This window comes from Manihot esculenta, chromosome 15, assembly GCF_001659605.2.
Source record: "Manihot esculenta cultivar AM560-2 chromosome 15, M.esculenta_v8, whole genome shotgun sequence".
Lineage (NCBI taxonomy): Eukaryota > Viridiplantae > Streptophyta > Magnoliopsida > Malpighiales > Euphorbiaceae > Manihot > Manihot esculenta.
The window spans coordinates 2685537-2704843 of record NC_035175.2 but is presented as its reverse complement, the minus strand read 5'-3'; the positions used below and the strand labels follow the sequence as shown (position 1 = coordinate 2704843).

At 35.3% G+C, this 19307-nt stretch overlaps 4 protein-coding genes across 7 annotated transcripts; 2 read left to right on the top strand and 2 right to left on the bottom strand.

Annotated features, from left to right (window-relative positions):
* Nucleotides 1-3227: 3227 nt before the first annotated feature.
* On the bottom strand, nt 3228-9382 carry LOC110601710 (pyruvate kinase isozyme A, chloroplastic). The gene is made up of 6 exons (XM_021738963.2): nt 8528-9382; nt 7695-7785; nt 7373-7566; nt 5344-5465; nt 4469-4947; nt 3228-3962 (listed from the first exon to the last, which is right to left on the bottom strand). The coding sequence occupies exons 1-6, from the start codon at nt 9089-9091 to the stop codon at nt 3661-3663; spliced, it is 1752 nt and encodes a 583-aa protein (XP_021594655.1). The 5' UTR covers nt 9092-9382; the 3' UTR covers nt 3228-3660.
* Nucleotides 9383-10165: 783 nt separating this feature from the next.
* LOC110602158 (ADP-ribosylation factor-like protein 5) lies at nt 10166-13052 on the top strand. Of its 3 annotated transcripts, none has more exons than XM_021739598.2 (3): nt 10166-10378; nt 10604-10809; nt 12469-13052. In XM_021739598.2, exons 2-3 carry the CDS (start codon nt 10618-10620, stop codon nt 12826-12828), a joined length of 552 nt encoding a protein of 183 aa, XP_021595290.1. In that variant the 5' UTR covers nt 10166-10378; nt 10604-10617; the 3' UTR covers nt 12829-13052. The 3 variants fall into 3 exon arrangements, with proteins under 3 accessions (XP_021595290.1, XP_021595289.1, XP_021595288.1); XM_021739597.2 differs by having other exon boundaries at nt 10167-10378; nt 10598-10809; XM_021739596.2 differs by having other exon boundaries at nt 10167-10378; nt 10576-10809.
* Nucleotides 12892-16170, bottom strand: LOC110602159 (guanine nucleotide-binding protein subunit gamma 2). 2 transcript variants are annotated; one of them, XM_021739600.2, is made up of 5 exons: nt 15290-16170; nt 14985-15176; nt 13566-13618; nt 13383-13427; nt 12892-13285 (listed from the first exon to the last, which is right to left on the bottom strand). In XM_021739600.2, the coding sequence occupies exons 2-5, from the start codon at nt 15120-15122 to the stop codon at nt 13201-13203; spliced, it is 321 nt and encodes a 106-aa protein (XP_021595292.1). In that variant the 5' UTR covers nt 15123-15176; nt 15290-16170; the 3' UTR covers nt 12892-13200. The 2 variants fall into 2 exon arrangements, with proteins under 2 accessions (XP_021595292.1, XP_021595291.1); XM_021739599.2 differs by having other exon boundaries at nt 14985-16170.
* Nucleotides 16171-17700: 1530 nt separating this feature from the next.
* LOC110601520 (protein TRACHEARY ELEMENT DIFFERENTIATION-RELATED 7A) lies at nt 17701-18255 on the top strand. Its single transcript, XM_021738675.1, has one exon. It carries the CDS (start codon nt 17701-17703, stop codon nt 18253-18255), a length of 555 nt encoding a protein of 184 aa, XP_021594367.1.
* Nucleotides 18256-19307: the final 1052 nt, after the last annotated feature.

Genomic DNA, 19307 nt, shown 5'->3' with positions numbered 1-19307 from the left:
ACAAGCTAATTATAAAATCATGTCCAATGGATTAAGCCCAAAAAGTAAGTTTCACCAATCTGTAGTTAAGTGAATTGTTTATTCTATAATCTGTATATAAATTAAGGGGTGGATTTGATTTATTCATAATTAATTGAAAAGCAAATTTTACAAATAATTGGATTTATATTTACATATTAAATAAAGAATAAAGGGGAAAAAAGAAAAGAAACAGAAGCAAGCTTAGCAAAAGCAAAGGCATAAAGAAAATAACAAGAGGCAAAGGTGGTGGGGCATGTAAGAGTAAAGTCCACAGAATTTTATCAGAAATCAATAAGGCCTATAAATTTGGTGTTGATGGAGTGGTCCTTCAATTCACAGACCCATATATCTTTTCTTCTTTTGTATATACATAATATCCTTTATTCATATTTAAAATTTTAAAATTTTAAATTTAAAATTAAAAATTTAGTCTATAAATATAAAAACTCATAAAATGCAGTGTATTGTGATGTGGCATTAACAGTGGTTAAGAATTATTTGGGTGTCATTAGTAATAGACATGGGAAATGATTCTTGAAAAGTAAAGCAAATTTGATGTGGTAGGAATACTCTTTTACATCATTTTCTTTTCTTTTCAATCTTTTCTAGGGTTGGAGTAATTTTTTTTCTAATATAAAAATCATGTACAAAATATCTTGATTTTATAATGGGATGAAGAGTGAATATAGCTGTCATTGAAATTAGACTCAGAAATTTGGATGAAAGGAAAGTCTACTACCTCACTCATGATTCACCCTATTATTTTCACTAAAAGACCTAATGGAAATCAATTACAATCTCTGAAAATTTTCATATCTATAGTACTTAATTTAGTGACTGAAAATATATTATTTACTATTGACCCTCCATCTACTAGAAAAGAAATTGGATGTTGTCTTTTTTTCTTTTTTTTTTTTCCATTGCAAAGGGCTGAGAACCGAAACTTAGGTGACCATCCTAAATAAAGAAGCTAATCATTCCAATAGTTGAAAGAAGGTATGAACTACACATAACCACTATGACCAAATATGGGCTAACGTCACTTCTTCCTAAATAACCTCCATTTGTTGGCCTACCCATACCCTTAATTTCACGCCAACAGCAAAAAAAAAAAAAAAAAAAAAAAAAAAAAACCTATTTGTTTTAATTAATAATATATATACATTCATTTGTACATAGATGGAATGTGATGAGCACAACCAAAACGACACAGTGGGTTGTTTTGTATTGAGAGGCCCATTGGTTAGTAAAACGGTGATTAATCATAGTGCAAAAAAACATGAACTCATGGCCTTAGGTCTATCGTCCATGCCAAGGAGCTGCTGCATTGTGGAATTCTTTTTGTTGAATTATTGTTTAATAAAATATAATTTCCATTTGTTTGAATCAATCACAACGAAGTTTGTGATTATTTTTAATTTAAAAAGGGATATATATATATATTTTCATGAATTGTATAATGGAGATGATGACTGATGAGGACATAAAGGTGTTTGATAAGGAAAAGCTAAATATGAATAACAATGGACATGTCCTTGTCACTTCAACACCAAAACCCACTCTTCTGTGACTATTGTGGTTGGATTCCTTTATTTTATTATTTTTTTCTTATATATATTTCTTTAAAAAAGTGGAAACTCCAAAATAGGCATCAATCTTATACTTTTGAATGCATTTGTTTGTGATGGATGAGGTTTAGGTCAGTGTAGCAAAATAATAATAACAATAATAATTAATTGCAGAGCTCAACTGTTGGATGATTCATTTTTTATTAATGCGTGGGTTGAAGGACTCCAAATTTGATGAGACATTGGGCCATCTATGGGGGCCCATAGAGTTGGACCCATTTGTTGATTTGACATTTCCACACACCAAAACCTCTCATTTTCTCCTTATCCATTCTGTAAAGTATAGAAAATTATGTGATATTTAATGAATTTAAAAAATTAATTTATTATATTTTTAATGTCTTACTGTGATTTTTAGATTGAACCCACCAATTTTTTAAATAAAATGGTATCTGTCAATTGATTAGGTACATACATTTTAATATAGATAAGCTTTGCATTGTTTATCTAAAATTATAAAAAAATTCATTCTAATTATGAGTATTAAATTTAATTAAAATTAGAACGGAGATCAAAGAACAATAGAATCAAGCTAAAGAGGTGGATGTACTAATACTGGTTCAAAGGTGAAGGAGGTGTTGAGTTTATTCAGTCTTTGTGGTTTGGATTCACAGTGGAGCATCAAAAGCTGGGGCCCATTCAATTATGTAATGCAACTATGATCCACACCCCCACTCTCCCGACAAAACTTACAAAGCTGATGCGTGAGACTTGCATTTTGTTCGAGGAAAGGGGGGATGGAATTTTCTCTCTTTTTTTTTAATATAATGAGATTAAAAATGACTAAATTGAAATCTTATCATCCCTCTCCCTGTGGATATTTTCAGAAAAATTGAAGATATTGTTAAAACTTGACAATGGTAAATACGCCCTGCTACTTTTATTTTATTTGGAATTCATGTTGCATTTTTCTACACCTCAGAAATTATCGCGAGAAATTGAATTTATTGTTTTCAACTACTTTCATGGACCGACATTCTATATATTTAAACCCATGTTTTCTTCGTTTTTATGAAGGGAAAATAATCAAGAGTTATATTTTTATTCTGTTCCCTGGCTCTGCCTACCAAGTGAAAGGCAGAGCAATGAACTAATTGATTTTTACTGTATTGTTTCTAAAAACACCCATAAACTCGTCAAATCGACGCATGTAAGTCATGTACCCTACAGTTTCCTGGGTTTGGGGTGTCTTGATCGAAGCTATTTCTGGCTAAGAGGTAGACAGCAGCGGCATTATTGTGATGTATTCTTTTGCTTTTCCTCCTGCTTAGACTAGCGTTACCCGGTATGAGCCCTGGGCCTTCTGATCTAGGTAGTTTGGTTAGGATGGTTCTTAGGATGATGACTCCATGAGCCAGTATCTAGTTGCGAAATCTATATCATATATATTAAGCTCAGGCCTTTTCAGTTTAACGGAATTATTATCTTTTGATAAAAAAAAATAAAAAAAAAATAAAAAAAACCATAGAAATGAGGTAGACAAAAGGTGAAGGGCACACTTTGACTGTAAAAAGCAATAAGTAGTTTTCCTTAGTTAATCATAGTTCTTTGTCAAGCTCCATGGAACCACATAGTAGGTTAAACGAATCTGCCAAGAGGGTTCGTTATTGTGCTTGGTTAAGCATTTGTGGGAACACAAAGTCGAGTTGCTAAACAACAAAATGCTAAATGGGTACCCTGATCGGAATTAAAGTCATAGCTTAACTGGTACATTTCGCAATATAACACTCTAAAATAAAATGAAAGTCGCTGGTTAAAATTGTATCAACTGCCAAAAGTCAGGAGTTGCTCATGCGGAACCTAATAGCGTCTTGCAGCCGAATAGGCGGGGATCTGCTCAGAGTAACAAGTATGAGGCCAAATGAAAGCTGGATGAACTCACTTCCACTCTCCTTTTCTTTACAGCAACATGAATATTCCAGCAGTAACCATATGGTTGACCCAGTAACCATGGACATAGCAAATAATATATAAAACACTCCAGCATGGAGAGAGCAATTTTAAATAAAATCTAAGGAACATTCATTACTTGAATCGACTGCAGCATGTCTGAAACAGCTATAACAAGGTCACCTGATTTGATCATTCCTCTAGCCTTAAGCAAGGAGAAGGTTTTATTAAGGTTGCTTTCCATATCATCTGAAAAGCTCAGGCGGAAAGGTATCAGGCCCCACTGTAGGTTCAGGCGCCTCCTTACCGATGCTGTGGTTGTGAAAGCAAAGATTGGACAATCAGGTCGGCAACGAGACAAAAGAGATGCCATGTGACCATTCTTTGTATAGACAAAAAGAGCATCCACCTCCAAGTTGTTAGCTGCAAAATGAAAAAACATACTGCATTATAACCATCCTAAGGAACATAAACAGATATAGATGCACATAAAAATACTGCCTTTAATTCTTAGGTTTTGGGGTACTCCTAAATCATGATATTAGCCGATAATTAAATCATGATCTTTTGGCTGCCAAGACATTATATATTGGTACTCTCGGTAATTTATAAATGCAGCGGTAGAAGGTGCCAGTTAAAAGAAACCACAACCAGAAAATCCACTTAGCAGTTTACATATTGCAGAACTTTCTCCTCGGTGAGTGGTTAGGAAGTCTCCCAAATTCTTAATGGAATTTACACCAGGACAAACAAATTTGACTATTTAAAAGTCTGATTCAGTCCAAAAAAAAAATTCTCTCCAATGACATCAATCCAGATCTTGCTTACCTCTGCTTATGTGCCAGAAATATATCATTTTGATCATAACATAATTTCCTAGATCCACCAATTGATATCTAGACTAGAAAGTACAAAAAGAGAATGCTTACCCATCTTGGCAGCAGAGTTGCAAATCTCTTCAGAAATACAGTCAGAAAGTGCGGATCCTACATCTGGAAGTTGCATAGCTTCATGGCGTTTTGCTTCTCTCCACCACTTCTCAATTCTAACACTGACACTTCTAAGAACAGCCAATGCCTTCTCTGGGTACTGGCCCATGGCTGACTCACCAGAGAGCATCAAAGCATCAGCCCGCTGCCTAACTGCTTCAGAAACATCAGCTACTTCTGCTCGGGTTGGTGTAGGGTATTCAATCATAGATTCAAGTAATTGAGAGGCAACAATGACTGGCTTATTTAGCTGCCTGCATAGCTGAACAATCCTTTGCTGAGCTGATGGTACCTGTTCCAATGGTATCTGTGCACCCAAATCGCCTCTTGCTACCATAGCTCCATCTGATGCTTGAATGATCTCCTCTAAGTTCGTCAATGAGTCTATACTCTCTATCTTTGCAATAACAGCTATGTCACTGCATCAGAATATTAAAATCTGAGTAAGTCCAAAAAGATTGTCACTGATGCTAAACATTTTTATTATGAAGGCAACTAAAAGCAAAACAAATGCAACACACAGAATCATTTATTTTCAGTAGACAGCATTTTATAAGTGCAACTGTCAATAGTGAAGATTGATTGGTTTCATATAATGATTGGAATGACACACAAGCAATACAAAAAAGTAATCAAACAAACTCAGGCCACCACTTAAACAGATCCATGACATAATAAAATGCTCAAATAATTTAACATGCAATGATACGCTAACTGGCAAAATAGTATCCAGCCATATTCAAACCAAGAATCTAGCTATTGATGAGATTCAAACATAATACAGCAAAGTTCAATATAATGCTAAATGTGCTTACGTATCACGAGTCCGAGCAGCAATGTAGCTTTTGAGATGATTAATCACTTCAGCAGACTTGACAAATGATATTGCAATAAAATCAACACCCTCCGCGATACCAAAATCAATGTCTAACCAATCCTGGAAATATGAAAATGGTTGAGCATTAGAAGATGTGAAATTTTTCACATTTTGCAAAAATGATTCTTGAAAAATTTAATGCAGGACAGTTCTAAAATGTGGATGCTGCATGCATGCCACTAGAAGTTTATGTAAATTGTATTATGATAATTGATATCCAGTATAAAATTGCAGATACAACTGAGTTAGCCATGTAACTCATTCGCTCATACTCAAACAAGGCACCATTTATATTTGCAAAAGTTTAATCAGGCAGCACATCCACCACAGTCAAGTCTGAAACTGACATCCGCCCATGTCAACTGAGAATAGAAAAGCCAAGCCATTAAGTTTCACTTAAGAGTACAGTTAACATTTTTTTCCTATTCCTTTTATATAATTCTAAATGGCATTGACACAGAAAATCATCTGATATCAAAAGGATGATTGCAGAAGCTTATCTACCAAAGAAACTCAGAACATAAATGGATCATGTCAGATGATATCTACGGAATTTTCAGAAAGTTCATCAAAGTGAAAATTTTTTAAATGCGTAGCATGGAGAAAGCTATTTATAAATCCCAAAAATATAATAGGAAAAACTGTCTCTTTAGACGACATTCAAATCGAAAATCACTATACTTTGGTGGGCATATCTTGTTTTGCAGATGTTTCCCCCTTAAACTTATTAGTAAAAGGACAAGAAGAGGATATAATTTCAATTTCGAGAATACATGATGACAGAAAAAGCTTCATTTAACAAGAAATTTTCCATCCAGCAGAAAATATTATGATCTAAAAAAGGCAAAAGGAAGAAAATATTTAAACCAGGGGAAAAAAGAAAAGATTAAGGCATCATCAAAATAAGATTCTAATCTAAGGGGGCATTTAGTACAAGGTTAATGAAGAGTCATTATATCTCTTGTAACTTTTAACCCCTTATTAGTATTGCTTGGATGCTAATAAGAGGATAGGTTAATTACTAACCTCCTTAATATTTACTTGTTTAGGTGTTCAATGTTAAACTTGGGGAAAGTAGGTTAAAAGAGCTCAACAATGCTAATATGACATCTTTTACTTATTCTTTATTGATATTATTTATTCATATCATCAAATTTGCAAATTATATCTTGTGTTAAGATTTATTTTGCACATTATCAAATTTACTCTTTTTCCAAGTTGCCCATATATATATATATATACATATATATATATATATATATAAGTTGGCAAGCTAATTATAGAATGTGAAAGATATTACAATCAATAATTTAAATGGAGTTAATATTTTTAATTAAATTATTTATAAATAATATCTTTTACATATTTTATTAAAAATATAATAATGAATGTTTATAATTTTCATTTCAGTTTTTTCATTAACATCCTATCTAACACCATTAATTGTTCCACCATTAATTATTTTTGATCCTTTAATAGTTACTTCCTTAAAACTTACTTACAAGAGTAACACCTAACCTTCAATCTTTTAAACCTCGTACCAAACACATCCAGAGGAAAAAAATTTTCATGCCACATCCCAATATTTAGCTCTCTTGTCAATATTTGAATGACAATGGGGAGACTTGAACTTCTGGCCAAAAAATAACAAAAGTTTACCATAAATCCTCTAATGCCTTGTGTAAATAATCACTTCCCTCAAAACATTAATTACAATTGAACTTGAAATAGTATGTATTTCATCTTAAAAATTAATAGCTACTCAAAGGTTTGACTTATAATTGCTACTTAACCTCAAGGATACAGTGGTGACACCTCCATTAAGCATTTTGAAGGTAATGAATACTTAACTGTTTGTATAACATAATTCACTGTTTGCAGATGCATGAAAATTAATATATTTTTTTACTTTCAAAAATAGGCAAGCAAAAAGAAGGGCTGAGGAAGGTTCAGAGGACATGCACAACCTTAGAGGAAATTGTGGGAAGCATGGCATTACGTTCTCGCACTAGACTCCCCTCCCTCCAGAAAGTCAAATTAGCCCGTGGTAGTAACAGTCCAGGATCAGTACATTGGCACTTGACATCTGGACCAATTTTCTCAATCACCTCAAACCTCACCATCCCACCATCCACAAGGAGTTCATCCCCAACTTGCACATCTGTCTAGCATGAACTACAGCTTAAGATTACTTGAGAATTAACATGCTTACCAGCAAAAATAGAAGAGAAAAAAAATACCAGCTCTCATAAAATTAATTTCCAGCCAAAATAATGTTGTGAAAATTACCCTCAGCAAAACCATCATAACTTAAGTTGATGGTGCGTTCTGGACGAGGTGAATCAACGGCTCTGACACTAAAAGTCCAGATTTCCCCATCCTGCCCATGCAAAGAGACTTGTTACAACAAGTTCCAAACTTGTCAACAACAACCTGCTTAATTCAACAAGATTTTTCTCGCAAGAACTTTTAGAAATGATTCATAACAATGCTAGATTTTGATAGCAGCACTAGAAATATCATTAGAATGTAATTCTGTCAGCACAGTAGTGCCGTCTGTCCAAGTGGAAGCTAATGAAAGATGAAACAAAAGCTGAATCTATTTCATTTCAAAAGTATTCCTTTTACAGTCAAAGCCACTTCAGAAAATAAATAAATAAATAACAAAAACACAGCAGAGCTGTATTCGTCAACAATGATAAGGTATCAAGTTAACCAAGTGTGCAAAACAAAATTTCCATACAATGCATTTATAGATGCCAATGAATGTGGGAAAAACTATATAAATATATATGAAACCACAGTGAACGAAGAAAAACCGAATGTCCTAATTAAAGAGATGATCGCTAGCCTTCATAGTTCATCCTAAAATGCATAATCATAGCTCCAAATGACTGAAAACAAAGGAATTCGATTGAGTCAGCCGTTCTTTATTTATTACTTTGCTAAACAAAATAACAACACAAAAAATCACGATTGGAGATAATAAGATATAAAACAATAAATACTCAAATGACTGTCACTCACAAAAAGCGTCAATGGAGTTCACATGAATATCCAACAAAACACACGCAACTAGGCACCGAAAAAAAAGAAGGCAATCTTTTGAGTCTAAAAGTCACCTCAGCTTTGGCAGAAGAAGCTCCACCAAGATCACCCATGTGAATCTCACTCCCTTCAGTATCCATCATAATAGCAACAGCAAAACCTTTCTCCTCATTCAGCCTCCTAACTCGCTCAATGACGCTCTTATGCCACTCGCGGGTGCCATGACACATATTAATCCTCGCGACGTTCATGCCTCCAACCGCCAGAGCTTCCAGCTGCTCGAAGCCGCAAGTGGCCGGACCGATCGTGCAAACAAGCTTCGTCCTCCTCGTGCTCCTAAATCCATTCTCCTTCAATTCTGCCTCCGTCACCGCATCTACCTCGATCGAACTCACATCTGCTGCTGCCGAGTAATTATACTCCGGCGCCAACAAGCTGCTTCCTGTACCATTACTGGAAACCAAGACCTGAGATGACGGCGCAGAGTTGGGATCTGTTGAAGCTGAGGACTTGATGGAGATAGATTTGGGCGAGAAAGTGATCGGGAACAGGCAATTGAGAGCTGTGAGAGGGGATTTAGGGAAGGTAAGATTTGGGGAGCGAGTTGCTGGAGTGAAAAAATTGAGCGACAGTGACATGGTTACCGGGAAATGGAAGGAGCGGCGGCCACTTCTCTGGTAAACGGACAGGGAAAGAAAGGGAAAGGCAGAGTTTGGGGATTTTGAAATGCGACGTATATATGAAAGAGTGGAGGTTTTAGAGAGACAATGGCGGATGGAACAAGAAACAAGCAGTAGTGAGCTTTGCACAAGTCGCCGAGAATAGGTAGCAGGCAGCTATGGACAGTTGGACACTATGTTGTGTGCCAAAGCCAAACAGATCTTTAAAGCTTGGAAGTTGGAAGGACATCGCAGGTGTCAACCTAAAATAATGATAAATGCGAAGGATTTATATATTTTTCATTCCTCATCGGTTCGTTTGTTTATTTGCAAAAAATAATGAAATTATTTTAATTTAATTTAATTTTATATACTATAGACATATAAGAAAAATTAAAAAAAATAGAAATAAAAACTGAATACATGGCTCATGACTACTTGGAACGTATTCTTTTTGGACAGTATTTAGATCCCGAATGCAATGCGAGTGAATTTGAAAAAGAAAAAAAAAAAAAGAAAAGCAAGTAATCTCCAAACATAGTGGTGGGGTCGGCCTTTCTAGGTAGGTAATCAGAAGACAAAAAGGATATAATTTTGATCATCTTGCACCTGCAAAATATGATACAACTCGCTTAAGTTAGGTGACAATTTTTTGGCAAGTATAGTTGCTAAATAGTGAAAATAAATCATTATTAAATTCAGGTGGTCATGATTTTACGATTTTTAGTTTGCTTTATTTTTCTTACAAACATTTATATTTTATTTTAGCAGTTAAAATTCAAAAATATATTTGTACATTTTTTATTATGAAAACACAAGTTAATTTTCATTATTTAATAATTAAAAAGTCCGTATAACGCTAAAATTTAATTTGATCATATATTGTAGGAACCATAACAACCTCAACGAGAAGCCCGCATAACCGTATGGACCCAAAATGAACAACTAGCCCATTTCATCGTGGCCTGCCGCGGCTGACGTGGATATCCACTCAACACCATATTTGGCATTTAATCGCCAACGTGTCACCGACAGCAGGCTCTCCATTGTCCACATCTCTCCCTTCCCTCCTGCGGAAACCATTCACGAACGAGAAGGGCACAAAAAAGAAGGAAATTATTTCTTTCTTTATTCTGAAAACAGATCCCCTAGTCCGTCTCTAATTTGGGTTGCATTTGGTCCTCTCCTCCTCCTGCAAGACGCTCAGCCACTTCCATCCTTCATCATATTCGTATCCAGTATCTATATCAAATCCCCTGATCAAAGGTTTGATCTTCTTTTTTTTTTTTTCAATTTCTTTTTACCATGTCAGATATAGATTTGTAACTTCCAAATCCCGATCCTTGACTAATTGAAATCTATTTCGTTTTATATATATTTAACAATCAATTTGCAAGCCTGTCTTTTTATTTTCAATACTTTTTTTTTCCTTAAATTTTGATTTGATAAATATATTGAAATAGGCATTTGCTTTTTTGATGTGAGATTAAGTACTTAAATAGAAGATGGGAGCGTTCATGTCGAAGTTTTGGTTCATGTTGTTTCCTGCAAAGGAGTACAAAATTGTGGTGGTTGGATTAGATAATGCAGGCAAGACGACCACTCTTTACAAACTACACTTAGGAGAGGTTGTCACTACTCACCCAACTGTTGGCAGCAACGTTGAAGAGCTTGTTTACAAGAACATTCGATTTGAGGTGCCACTTCTTGCTCAGCTTCTTAATTCTGCCCCCTTTCGTTTTAATTTTAGTGGGTTTTGCGTTTGTATAAGGCTGTTCCTGTTCTTGATGATTCAGGTCTTAATATCAGTTTATGAAAGTTTCAGTAGCTTATGAATTTTTACGTATAGGTAAGATGATATGCCTTGTTTTAGATTGATGTAGGAGCTACTTGTTTAATCAAAATTCAATGCCATTTTAGCTAAGTGATGCTTTGAATTTGTAATGTGCACATTTATGTAGCTATGCAACTGAGTAGGATAATTTCATTTCAAATCTGGCATCTTTGCGGTGGGTATTAGGTCAGAGTACAGGCACCAATCTATCTCAACCTTTTCACCACTTGAAATGATGCCCAAGGGTTTTAGCTTCTTATTGCTGTTGCCTATTTTTGTTGGTCTGACATTCTGTCCAGTGGCCGGAAAGTGTTCTAAATTGAAAAGAGGAGCATCATTTGCATAGGTGGATTCAATCCAACTGTGTTTTTCAAAGAGACTTTTTTTTAGTCATCTCTAAATTAGGTTGTCATCATCAGTTATTAGGATTTGTATGCATGTATTCAGAATTTGAGAAAAGTGACTTTCAGGAAGGGTAGGATCAGAAGCTAGTTTCATGATGCAACTTACCATATGGATGAATGAGTTGGGGATCAGGGTCCAAGTTTCATTATATGCAAATTCTCATATGGCAGAATAAAGGGACCCAGGGGTCTGGAACCTCTAAATGGATGGAACCTTTTTTGGTCTAGGACATGAAAGAAGTCAACCCTCTTACACCTTCAGCTTCTAGTTGGCCCAACCAGTCCTTCGGATAGTTTCCCACTAGCCATGAGCAGATCACATATGAAAGAGGAATATCATTTGCGAAAGGTGGAGAATGGTTTAGTGAAATCTCTTTCCAATATATATATATATATATATGTATGTATGTATAATTCCATTTCCAAATAAATGCAAATTCATTGATTGACAAAGCTTTAGAAAAACAAAAATCTGGAAAATTGCAAACAAATCCATTACACAATATGATATTGACAGCAAAATATGGTTGTCTTATCTTCTCTGTTCCATCTTTTTTGTTTGTTGAAACCATTTTGTAGAGTTCAGTAAATTGTAAAATGCAGTTGTCAGCATCAATGGTATGGATGTTTAGATTTTATTTGGTGGCTAGTTGCTGGTTCTATCAGAAGCTACTGACTGCAGCTTAATGTATGCTAAGTTTTCAAGAAACTAGGAAATTTGGGTTATGGATAAACAGGTTTTGGGCATGGAAACCCCTAGCATTTGGATGCTGAAGTTGACTGTTTTATCCCAATAAATTATTATCATCCAAGCTTCTTTTATTCCCTGGAACACTTGAAAATAAAAGTTTGGCACGACCCATGTGGGGGGAAGAAAAAAGGAAAAGAAATATGAGAAACTATGTAAATACGGCATATTTCACTCCTTGAAAAGAAACTGTTTCATATTGGTTGATTTTTGGTATCTTAGGTTAGTTGTAGAAGAGCCCTTGCTTGAGTTCCTCTTTTTGATTGATTTTGTAAAAGATGCTTGCTTCCTTGCTTGTTCATATGCTAATGTCATGATGTGGATCAACACCTGTTGTTTTAACATAGTGAAATTTGCCCTTCGTCATCAGGTCTGGGATCTTGGCGGACAAGATAGACTGAGGACATCGTGGGCAACATATTATCGGGGAACTCATGCTGTCATTGCAGTGATAGACAGTACGGATAGAGCCAGAATCTCCGTCATGAAAGATGAACTTTTCAGATTGCTTGGACACGAGGACCTGCAACATTCCGTTGTACTCGTCTTTGCAAATAAACAAGACCTCAAGGATGCCATGACCCCAGCTGAGATTTCTGATGCTCTCTCTCTTCACAGCATAAAGAATCATGATTGGCACATCCAAGCCTGCTGTGCACTAACAGGTGAAGGTCTGTATGATGGCCTAGGGTGGATTGCCCAGCGTGTTACTGGCAAAGCATCAAGTTGAAGATAAAACGGAGTAAAGTGCAAAAAGAAGCTTCATTTTTCAAATATTAATGCGGTTGAAAGATGATTTAAACTAAATTATCATTGTGTAATATCTAACTGTGCTCATCACCATTACTGTATATTGTTTCTTACATTTGAATTGATCTAAAAATATTTGTCATGTGTTGCACAATGAAGCATCGCATTATGGAATTAGCCAATGAAGAAAATATTGCTATGGAACTGTTCTTTTTTTTTTCCCCCTACACAATGAACAATACTTAAAACATTTGTCAATGGCATAGTGTTGTTGAAAAAGTTGCTCTTGAAGTTGAAGCCTCCACCAATAATTAACAACCAAAGTTTTAATGCTTGAAATCAGACATCAATGTCAGAGAATCCAGCACCTGCAACCTTGTGATTCTTGCGGGCCTTCAAACCATCGATCCCATGCTGGACTTAGGGGGCCGTTTGTTCTGTCAGACCACAACAATAGATACTTAGAAATGTCCAGACCATAGATAATGCTTGAATAATCGATGCATGAAAAACAAATCACAAAAGAGCATTTACAGCTGCAGTAGAGGGTCTGGTCTACAATCCACGTAACTCAAAATTCTGATGCACACAAAACGAAATTCAGCATCAAATAAAAATGATATAACAATTGGCATCAATTGTAACGCGATTACTCGATATTACGCCTTGGAGCGCATCTCTTGTTCTTTTTTGTTTCTTTTTTTTCCTCTTACTTACTCCTCGCATGCAGCTGTGGCATTTTCCATCTTATCAAGCTGCTCCAACTCTTCCTGTGCATAAATTCATTGCAAATATGAAATCCAGTCAGCAGTCTTAATCACGTATTTCTAGTATTCAAGGTAGGATATCAGATAATTGCTGCAGAGCATTTCCCGAACTTCTACCCATGTCATATCCTAATAGAAAAGGCAGTACAAAAACTTAAATAAACATTCATAAAAGTTCTCCCAAGACTTGAAAATCGACTTTTTCTGGAGAGCGGCTTCCTGCTATAAAGGCTATAAAGGCAATCCCTATATAAATAGAAATTTTGAAGTAGTTGCAGAAATATATGAGAAATCAACAAGCAACATTGTTGATTGAATATGTCTGGAATGTTTTGGACTGTTATTGAAAATATAGGTTTTGCAAAATGAAATTTTTGTAGCCAGCCACTGATCCTTTGATTTTTGCGATCCAAAAGTAACATGAAACACAATCACTTTATTTCGTTGCTGCAAAGCAAGAATAGGCATCTTGAATGAATCTTAGCAAGCAAAGTAGAGTGATGTTCATTCTAAATTACCGCATCCAAGAAACCAAAGAAAGAGCCACGGACGACAGGAAGCAGGTTTTATTTTTTTATTTTCGGAGGGGATGTAGGTGGGGTTGTACTTGGTGGACGAGGAAAGGGCTGTCACAAGCGACAATAATTCAATTGCGGGCTGGAGGCTGAACATGATATTATACATCTATAATCTAAAGAATAATGCGGCAAAAGCTATCATATTTGCTACAGTCTGTTCAAACTAGAAAGGGTTTAATCTAACAGAAATTATAAGCAACTGAGTGTATTACTATGTCAGATAAGTAAACTATTGGGACTTAGAAACTTTAGCATGAAATTTACTTCTAATGATTGACCAAAAAAATATCACTTCTAACCCTCGACAGTGAGCTTTTATCGGATAACAATCCACATATTTATAGTGCAGCAATCAGTTAAACAATTCACAATTGGTAATTATTCACCCCAAAACCACAAACCCTTTAGAAACAACCAGATCAATTTCTTTTTTGGGGTGGGGAGCAAAATCACAGTTCAGGTAAAACCTTTGGTTTTAACTATAGTCCTATCAGGACTGTTCTGCTGCTCTTTACAAGTGCATGTTTTGCTGCCGCTACATTCCGAATTTGCACAAATAGCTAGCCACAGAAACACATTTTACTTCATAGCTAGGAAGGTCCAGCATTGATAGCTTGAAACATTTGGAACTCAAAACCACAAAAAAAAAAAAAAGCAATTCCTTTGTTTTTCTTGTTCTAAGAAGAAACCCAATTAAGATTCGAATTTCTCATATAAGATATGCTCGTGTAATCATATAAAAATATAATCAACCAGGGAGGAAAAGAAAAACAGAACTAGTGGAAACTTACCTCTAAAAATCTAACTTCTTGCTCAAGCCGCTTGATCTCTGCTTGTATCCTATGCTTTCCTCTGGTATCAGTAGCAGACGGCAAAGAGTTGACACGTTGTGTTATCGGACCTGAAGAATCGGAGCTATCCGATTGCATTTCTTGCGGATACACAGTAATAGAAAAAGCCCTAGCTTTAGCTTAACTCCCCCTCTTGACAAAGAAGAAAGAAACAGAAGTTACATCACAAGAATGACGAAATTAGCGAGGAAAGTAAGCGTGACAAGGAAACCAGTATGGACCCCATGTACTGGAAACTAACTGACCGCTTCCATTAAAGGAGAACAGAAGGGATCTGTTCAATGACTCAAAGAAAGAGAGAGATAGAGTTGAGAGAGGTCGATGTTATTTGGCCTTTTCTGAAGCTTTTTGATCGAATAAAGCATAGAGAAAGAGAGTTTTATTCTTGTTGTGTTGTATGAAACCTGGAACTCTTTTTCTCTCTAATTTTCTGTCCTTTTTGTCTCTCTTTCACCCTACTATGTCTCTGCTTTCTAAGCTTTTTCCGCCACGCGTAAGTCTTCCCCTCATCATATTGGCAAAATCGAAACCTAAGATTTTCAATCTATTCTCGGTCTGTGTGCTTTGGAAAAAAAGGTCGAATATGTATTCCTATTGTTTCCGTTGACATTGAAAGATTCCGGGAAAAAAAGAAAACATATTGAAAGATAAACGCTCATATAGTTTTTCCTCTCTGGTTCTAGGACATTATCCCTTCTTTTCTACCATTACTTGGGCTTAATCTGTTCCTCTTGATAGGGATAGGCTTAGCACCTTCGTCTAGCTCGTGGAGTCGCTCTCCCTATGAAGACTATATGTAAGTAATGCTTTTGGGCTCTTTGGTTGGCAGCTAAGCTGTTTGCTTTGGCACTGTCATTTCTGTAATTTTTGTTGTTTTCTTTGTCTCTGCCTTTTGCATATGCTGTGTTACAAGTCGCTCTACCTTCGACGATGCTTTGTTGGTATTCTCAAAGACGTCCGCGACGTCGCTTTACTCTCTCTCATCCCACATCCCATGGTTATGCTCTGTTTGCTCCGTTGCCCTTTGGGATCTTGCTTCAGCTGCTCAAGTTCCCTGGGTTGCGCAGTCGAGATTTTCTCAAGCGGATCTTTGTGTGCTCGTGACTGTTGCCTCTCCCAGCATTGTTCGACTTGGCTGGCTACCAGATTCGTCCACAGTTTAGAATCCAGGGTTTTGATTGGTTGACCCTTGGGCCTTGTTACTTGGTCTAGGTTAGAGCACTTTGGATCTTAGTATGATCCTCTACCTTGTTTTTGGGGTTTAGGCCCATTTTCATCCATAAATCTTTATTTATTTTTGACAAAAAAGAAACACATTTTTCACATTTTTTATTTATTTTCTCTCTTCCCCTTCTCTCTTTTGTTTTTTTTTTTTTTTTGTTGAAAAATAAAATTGAAAAAAAAAACTCTATTTAACTATTAGCGAAATGAACAATTATCTTTCTTTTCCTTCTTTTCATATGGAGTACTCTTCTTCAGCAGCTTTCTTCTGCATTTGACAGAGCAGGGGAGAGGTCCTTTCTAACTTGAAATTTGTGGATTTCTCCCCCTCCATCTTTAGGCTGAGATGTGAACAAGTTTATAAATATTTTATTTGACGGTTAATGGTTTAAAGAATCAGCATTGCTTGCTTCCTCCCATAGTGTAGCCGTGGAAACTCTTGGATCTATGTGAAGGTTTGTTAGCTTGTATGTTCCATTGTTATGTCAATTATTGTGCCCATCAATGTTATTTTGTAATTTTTGATTTGCATGCACTTGTTTGTTTATTTTTTTGCATGGGAAGCGGAGGGATATCATAAAATTTTGATGGTGGTAACCCCGGAGTAATATTTAACTATTTTTTTATGAAATGTTAAAAATCATACAATTTAATAATTACATTATTAATATGAGTATATTTGAAACTATTTTTATAAAAATCCCTTAATTTTATAAATAAATATTTAAATTGAAAAGAAAAATTATCAAAAGGGACTCTTAATAGAAGGCAACTCTTATTAATATTAGAGTAATTATTAAGTTCTGCTGTAATATGACGGGACATGAATAATTTGATATTTTTAATAATAAAATTAAAATATTTATTATTTTATTATTAAAATATATAAGTGAATAAATTGCTTATTAATTTATTAAAATTTAAAAATAAAAATATAATTTATATAATATAAAAATTCTTCATTATATTAAAAAAATTTTAATATTCATAAGTATTTTAACTATTTAAAATATTTATTTTCTATAATCAATTTATTAACAGAATTACAAATAAAATTATTTTTAATTTAAAATAATTAATTATATAAAAATTTAATTATTTAATTTAAAAATATAAAAACTGATTTATTAATTATGTTAAATTTTATAAATTAAAATATAATTCATTTATTAAAAAATAAAAAATAATAATAAAGGAAAAAAAAATTGTGCAGAAATCGAAAATGAAGAAAGCTACGGCCTACGTGGTGAATTGAAGGACTCGAACACATTGAGGGACGTCAAATATGATGTTGCATGGGATACAAGTGTCCCTCTTTCTTCGAATTAAGCATGTGGTGGCTCAAGCCTTGGTTCCTTTATACGGTAGTGTCTATGGCCCTCCATAGTATTCTGCATCATCAATCCCTCCTTTGTCAGCTATGCTCACCATGAAAATGTCAGCTTCACTCTCTGTGATCTCATCAAACCTCAAGAAGAAAGCAATCCCGTTTTATACACCATTCGTTATCACTGCTAAAGCGCCCAACCCTACTCTTCTACTTTCCTCTGCAACCCCAAATAAACCAAATCTTGTATCCCTTGGGGCTTACTCGATACTGGTGAATGACCAATCCGATCACCTACCAGAATTTCCCAGGCAGCCTGATTATTCTCCTCCTCCAGTTCCACCCGAGGTCCCGGAACTCCCTAACGTTCCAGAGATCGAGACAACTCCACCTGAAGTCGAAACGCAACCTCCAAACATTCCAGAAGTGCCCACCCCGGGACCGGATTACCCTGTTCCACCACCGCCGAATCCGACGCCCCCTGACATTCCACTGCCGCCGCCGGGTATGCCTCGGCCACCGCCCCCTGATCAACTGCCACCAAGGTTGCCACCCGATCCAGATATTTTACCTCCGCCGATTCATCCACCGCCAGATATTTTGCCTCCACCGGAAATTAAGCCACCGCCTGGGCCTTTTCTTCTGAAAGGTGGAACGAGATGAGAGTACGGTGGCTGGAAGTTATCGAGGATACCTCTATTGAAATATCTGGTTTTCAGGTTTTGCAAGTGAGATTCTGAACTAATTCGGTGTTTTAGCTCTAACTTTAAACCGACAGAAATAGATCAGTTTGTTTGTTCACCATTCCCCCCACCCCCATGAGTCATCCTTTGGAGGTTCGATGATCCATGGGCCTTTTAACAGTTCACTTGTATATTGTTTGATTAGATTTGGGACAGACAACCATATGGAAAGCTTAAACCTGAAGATTTTTTGATAGAATTCGTTAGCTCGCAGTTGAAATTTTAAGTTTAAACTGGATTAAGATCTTGATTACTCGATATGCTGGGGTCGGAAGCTCAGCATTGAAAATTGAAGTCTGATGATTGAATTGGAAGGGTTTAATATCATTTTCTTAAAATGGTTCAGATGAAAATATTGAAATGGTTCAGACTTTGGAATTATTAATTAATGACGAGACATTTTTAATTAATAGAATTAACAAAATTATTTATGCGAGATAATTAAAAAAATAATTACTAGCGTAGATGACTCTCAACTAATAGGATTGTATCTTTTATTTATGTGAGGTAATTAAAAAAAATTACTGGCTTAGGTGTGACTCAAAACTAATAGAATCGGATCTTTTATTTATGTGCGGTAATTAAATAATAATAATTACTAGTCTAAATGACGCATAAACGGTGGGAGTATGATCCCCATTTCAAAAATAAATAAATAAATAAATAAATAAAAAGCGGTGGGATACCTGATCGTGTTCGGTGTATTATATAATATTTTCAGAGTTGATTCTCCTTTAAAATCTATATTTTTCCCCCTGTGAAAATAAAGTGTGATAAGGGGAGATCGTACCAAGTAGTTTATTAATTTGAACGAGTCGTCCAGAAAATTAATTTTCTTAAAAAATCTCTTAAATATTGATCTGTTGCTTTAAAAATTCATATATTTTGAAGTTTCTTTTTTTTGAAATAAAAAACCGGCCGTGTTAAGAGAAATGGAACTACTTATTAAGGTGACTTCTTATTCTATTCTTC

Excerpts from the sequence above, each read along its gene's own strand:
- LOC110601520 (XM_021738675.1), top strand. The coding sequence starts at position 17,701 with ATGTCAGCTTCACTCTCTGTGATCTCATCAAACCTCAAGAAGAAAGCA.
- LOC110602158 (XM_021739598.2), top strand. The coding sequence starts at position 10,618 with ATGGGAGCGTTCATGTCGAAGTTTTGGTTCATGTTGTTTCCTGCAAAG. Across the intron at positions 10,810-12,468 it reads ACAAGAACATTCGATTTGAG|GTCTGGGATCTTGGCGGACA; the intron begins GTGCCACTTCTT and ends CTTCGTCATCAG.
- LOC110602159 (XM_021739599.2), bottom strand. The coding sequence starts at position 15,122 with ATGCAATCGGATAGCTCCGATTCTTCAGGTCCGATAACACAACGTGTC. Across the intron at positions 13,619-14,984 it reads AAGAAGTTAGATTTTTAGAG|GAAGAGTTGGAGCAGCTTGA; the intron begins GTAAGTTTCCAC and ends ATTTATGCACAG. Across the intron at positions 13,428-13,565 it reads GCCACAGCTGCATGCGAGGA|AATTTTGAGTTACGTGGATT; the intron begins GTAAGTAAGAGG and ends TGTGTGCATCAG.
- LOC110601710 (XM_021738963.2), bottom strand. The coding sequence starts at position 9,091 with ATGTCACTGTCGCTCAATTTTTTCACTCCAGCAACTCGCTCCCCAAAT. Across the intron at positions 7,786-8,527 it reads CTTCTTCTGCCAAAGCTGAG|GATGGGGAAATCTGGACTTT; the intron begins GTGACTTTTAGA and ends TTGCATGGGCAG. Across the intron at positions 3,963-4,468 it reads CAACTCTGCTGCCAAGATGG|CTAACAACTTGGAGGTGGAT; the intron begins GTAAGCATTCTC and ends TTCATTTTGCAG.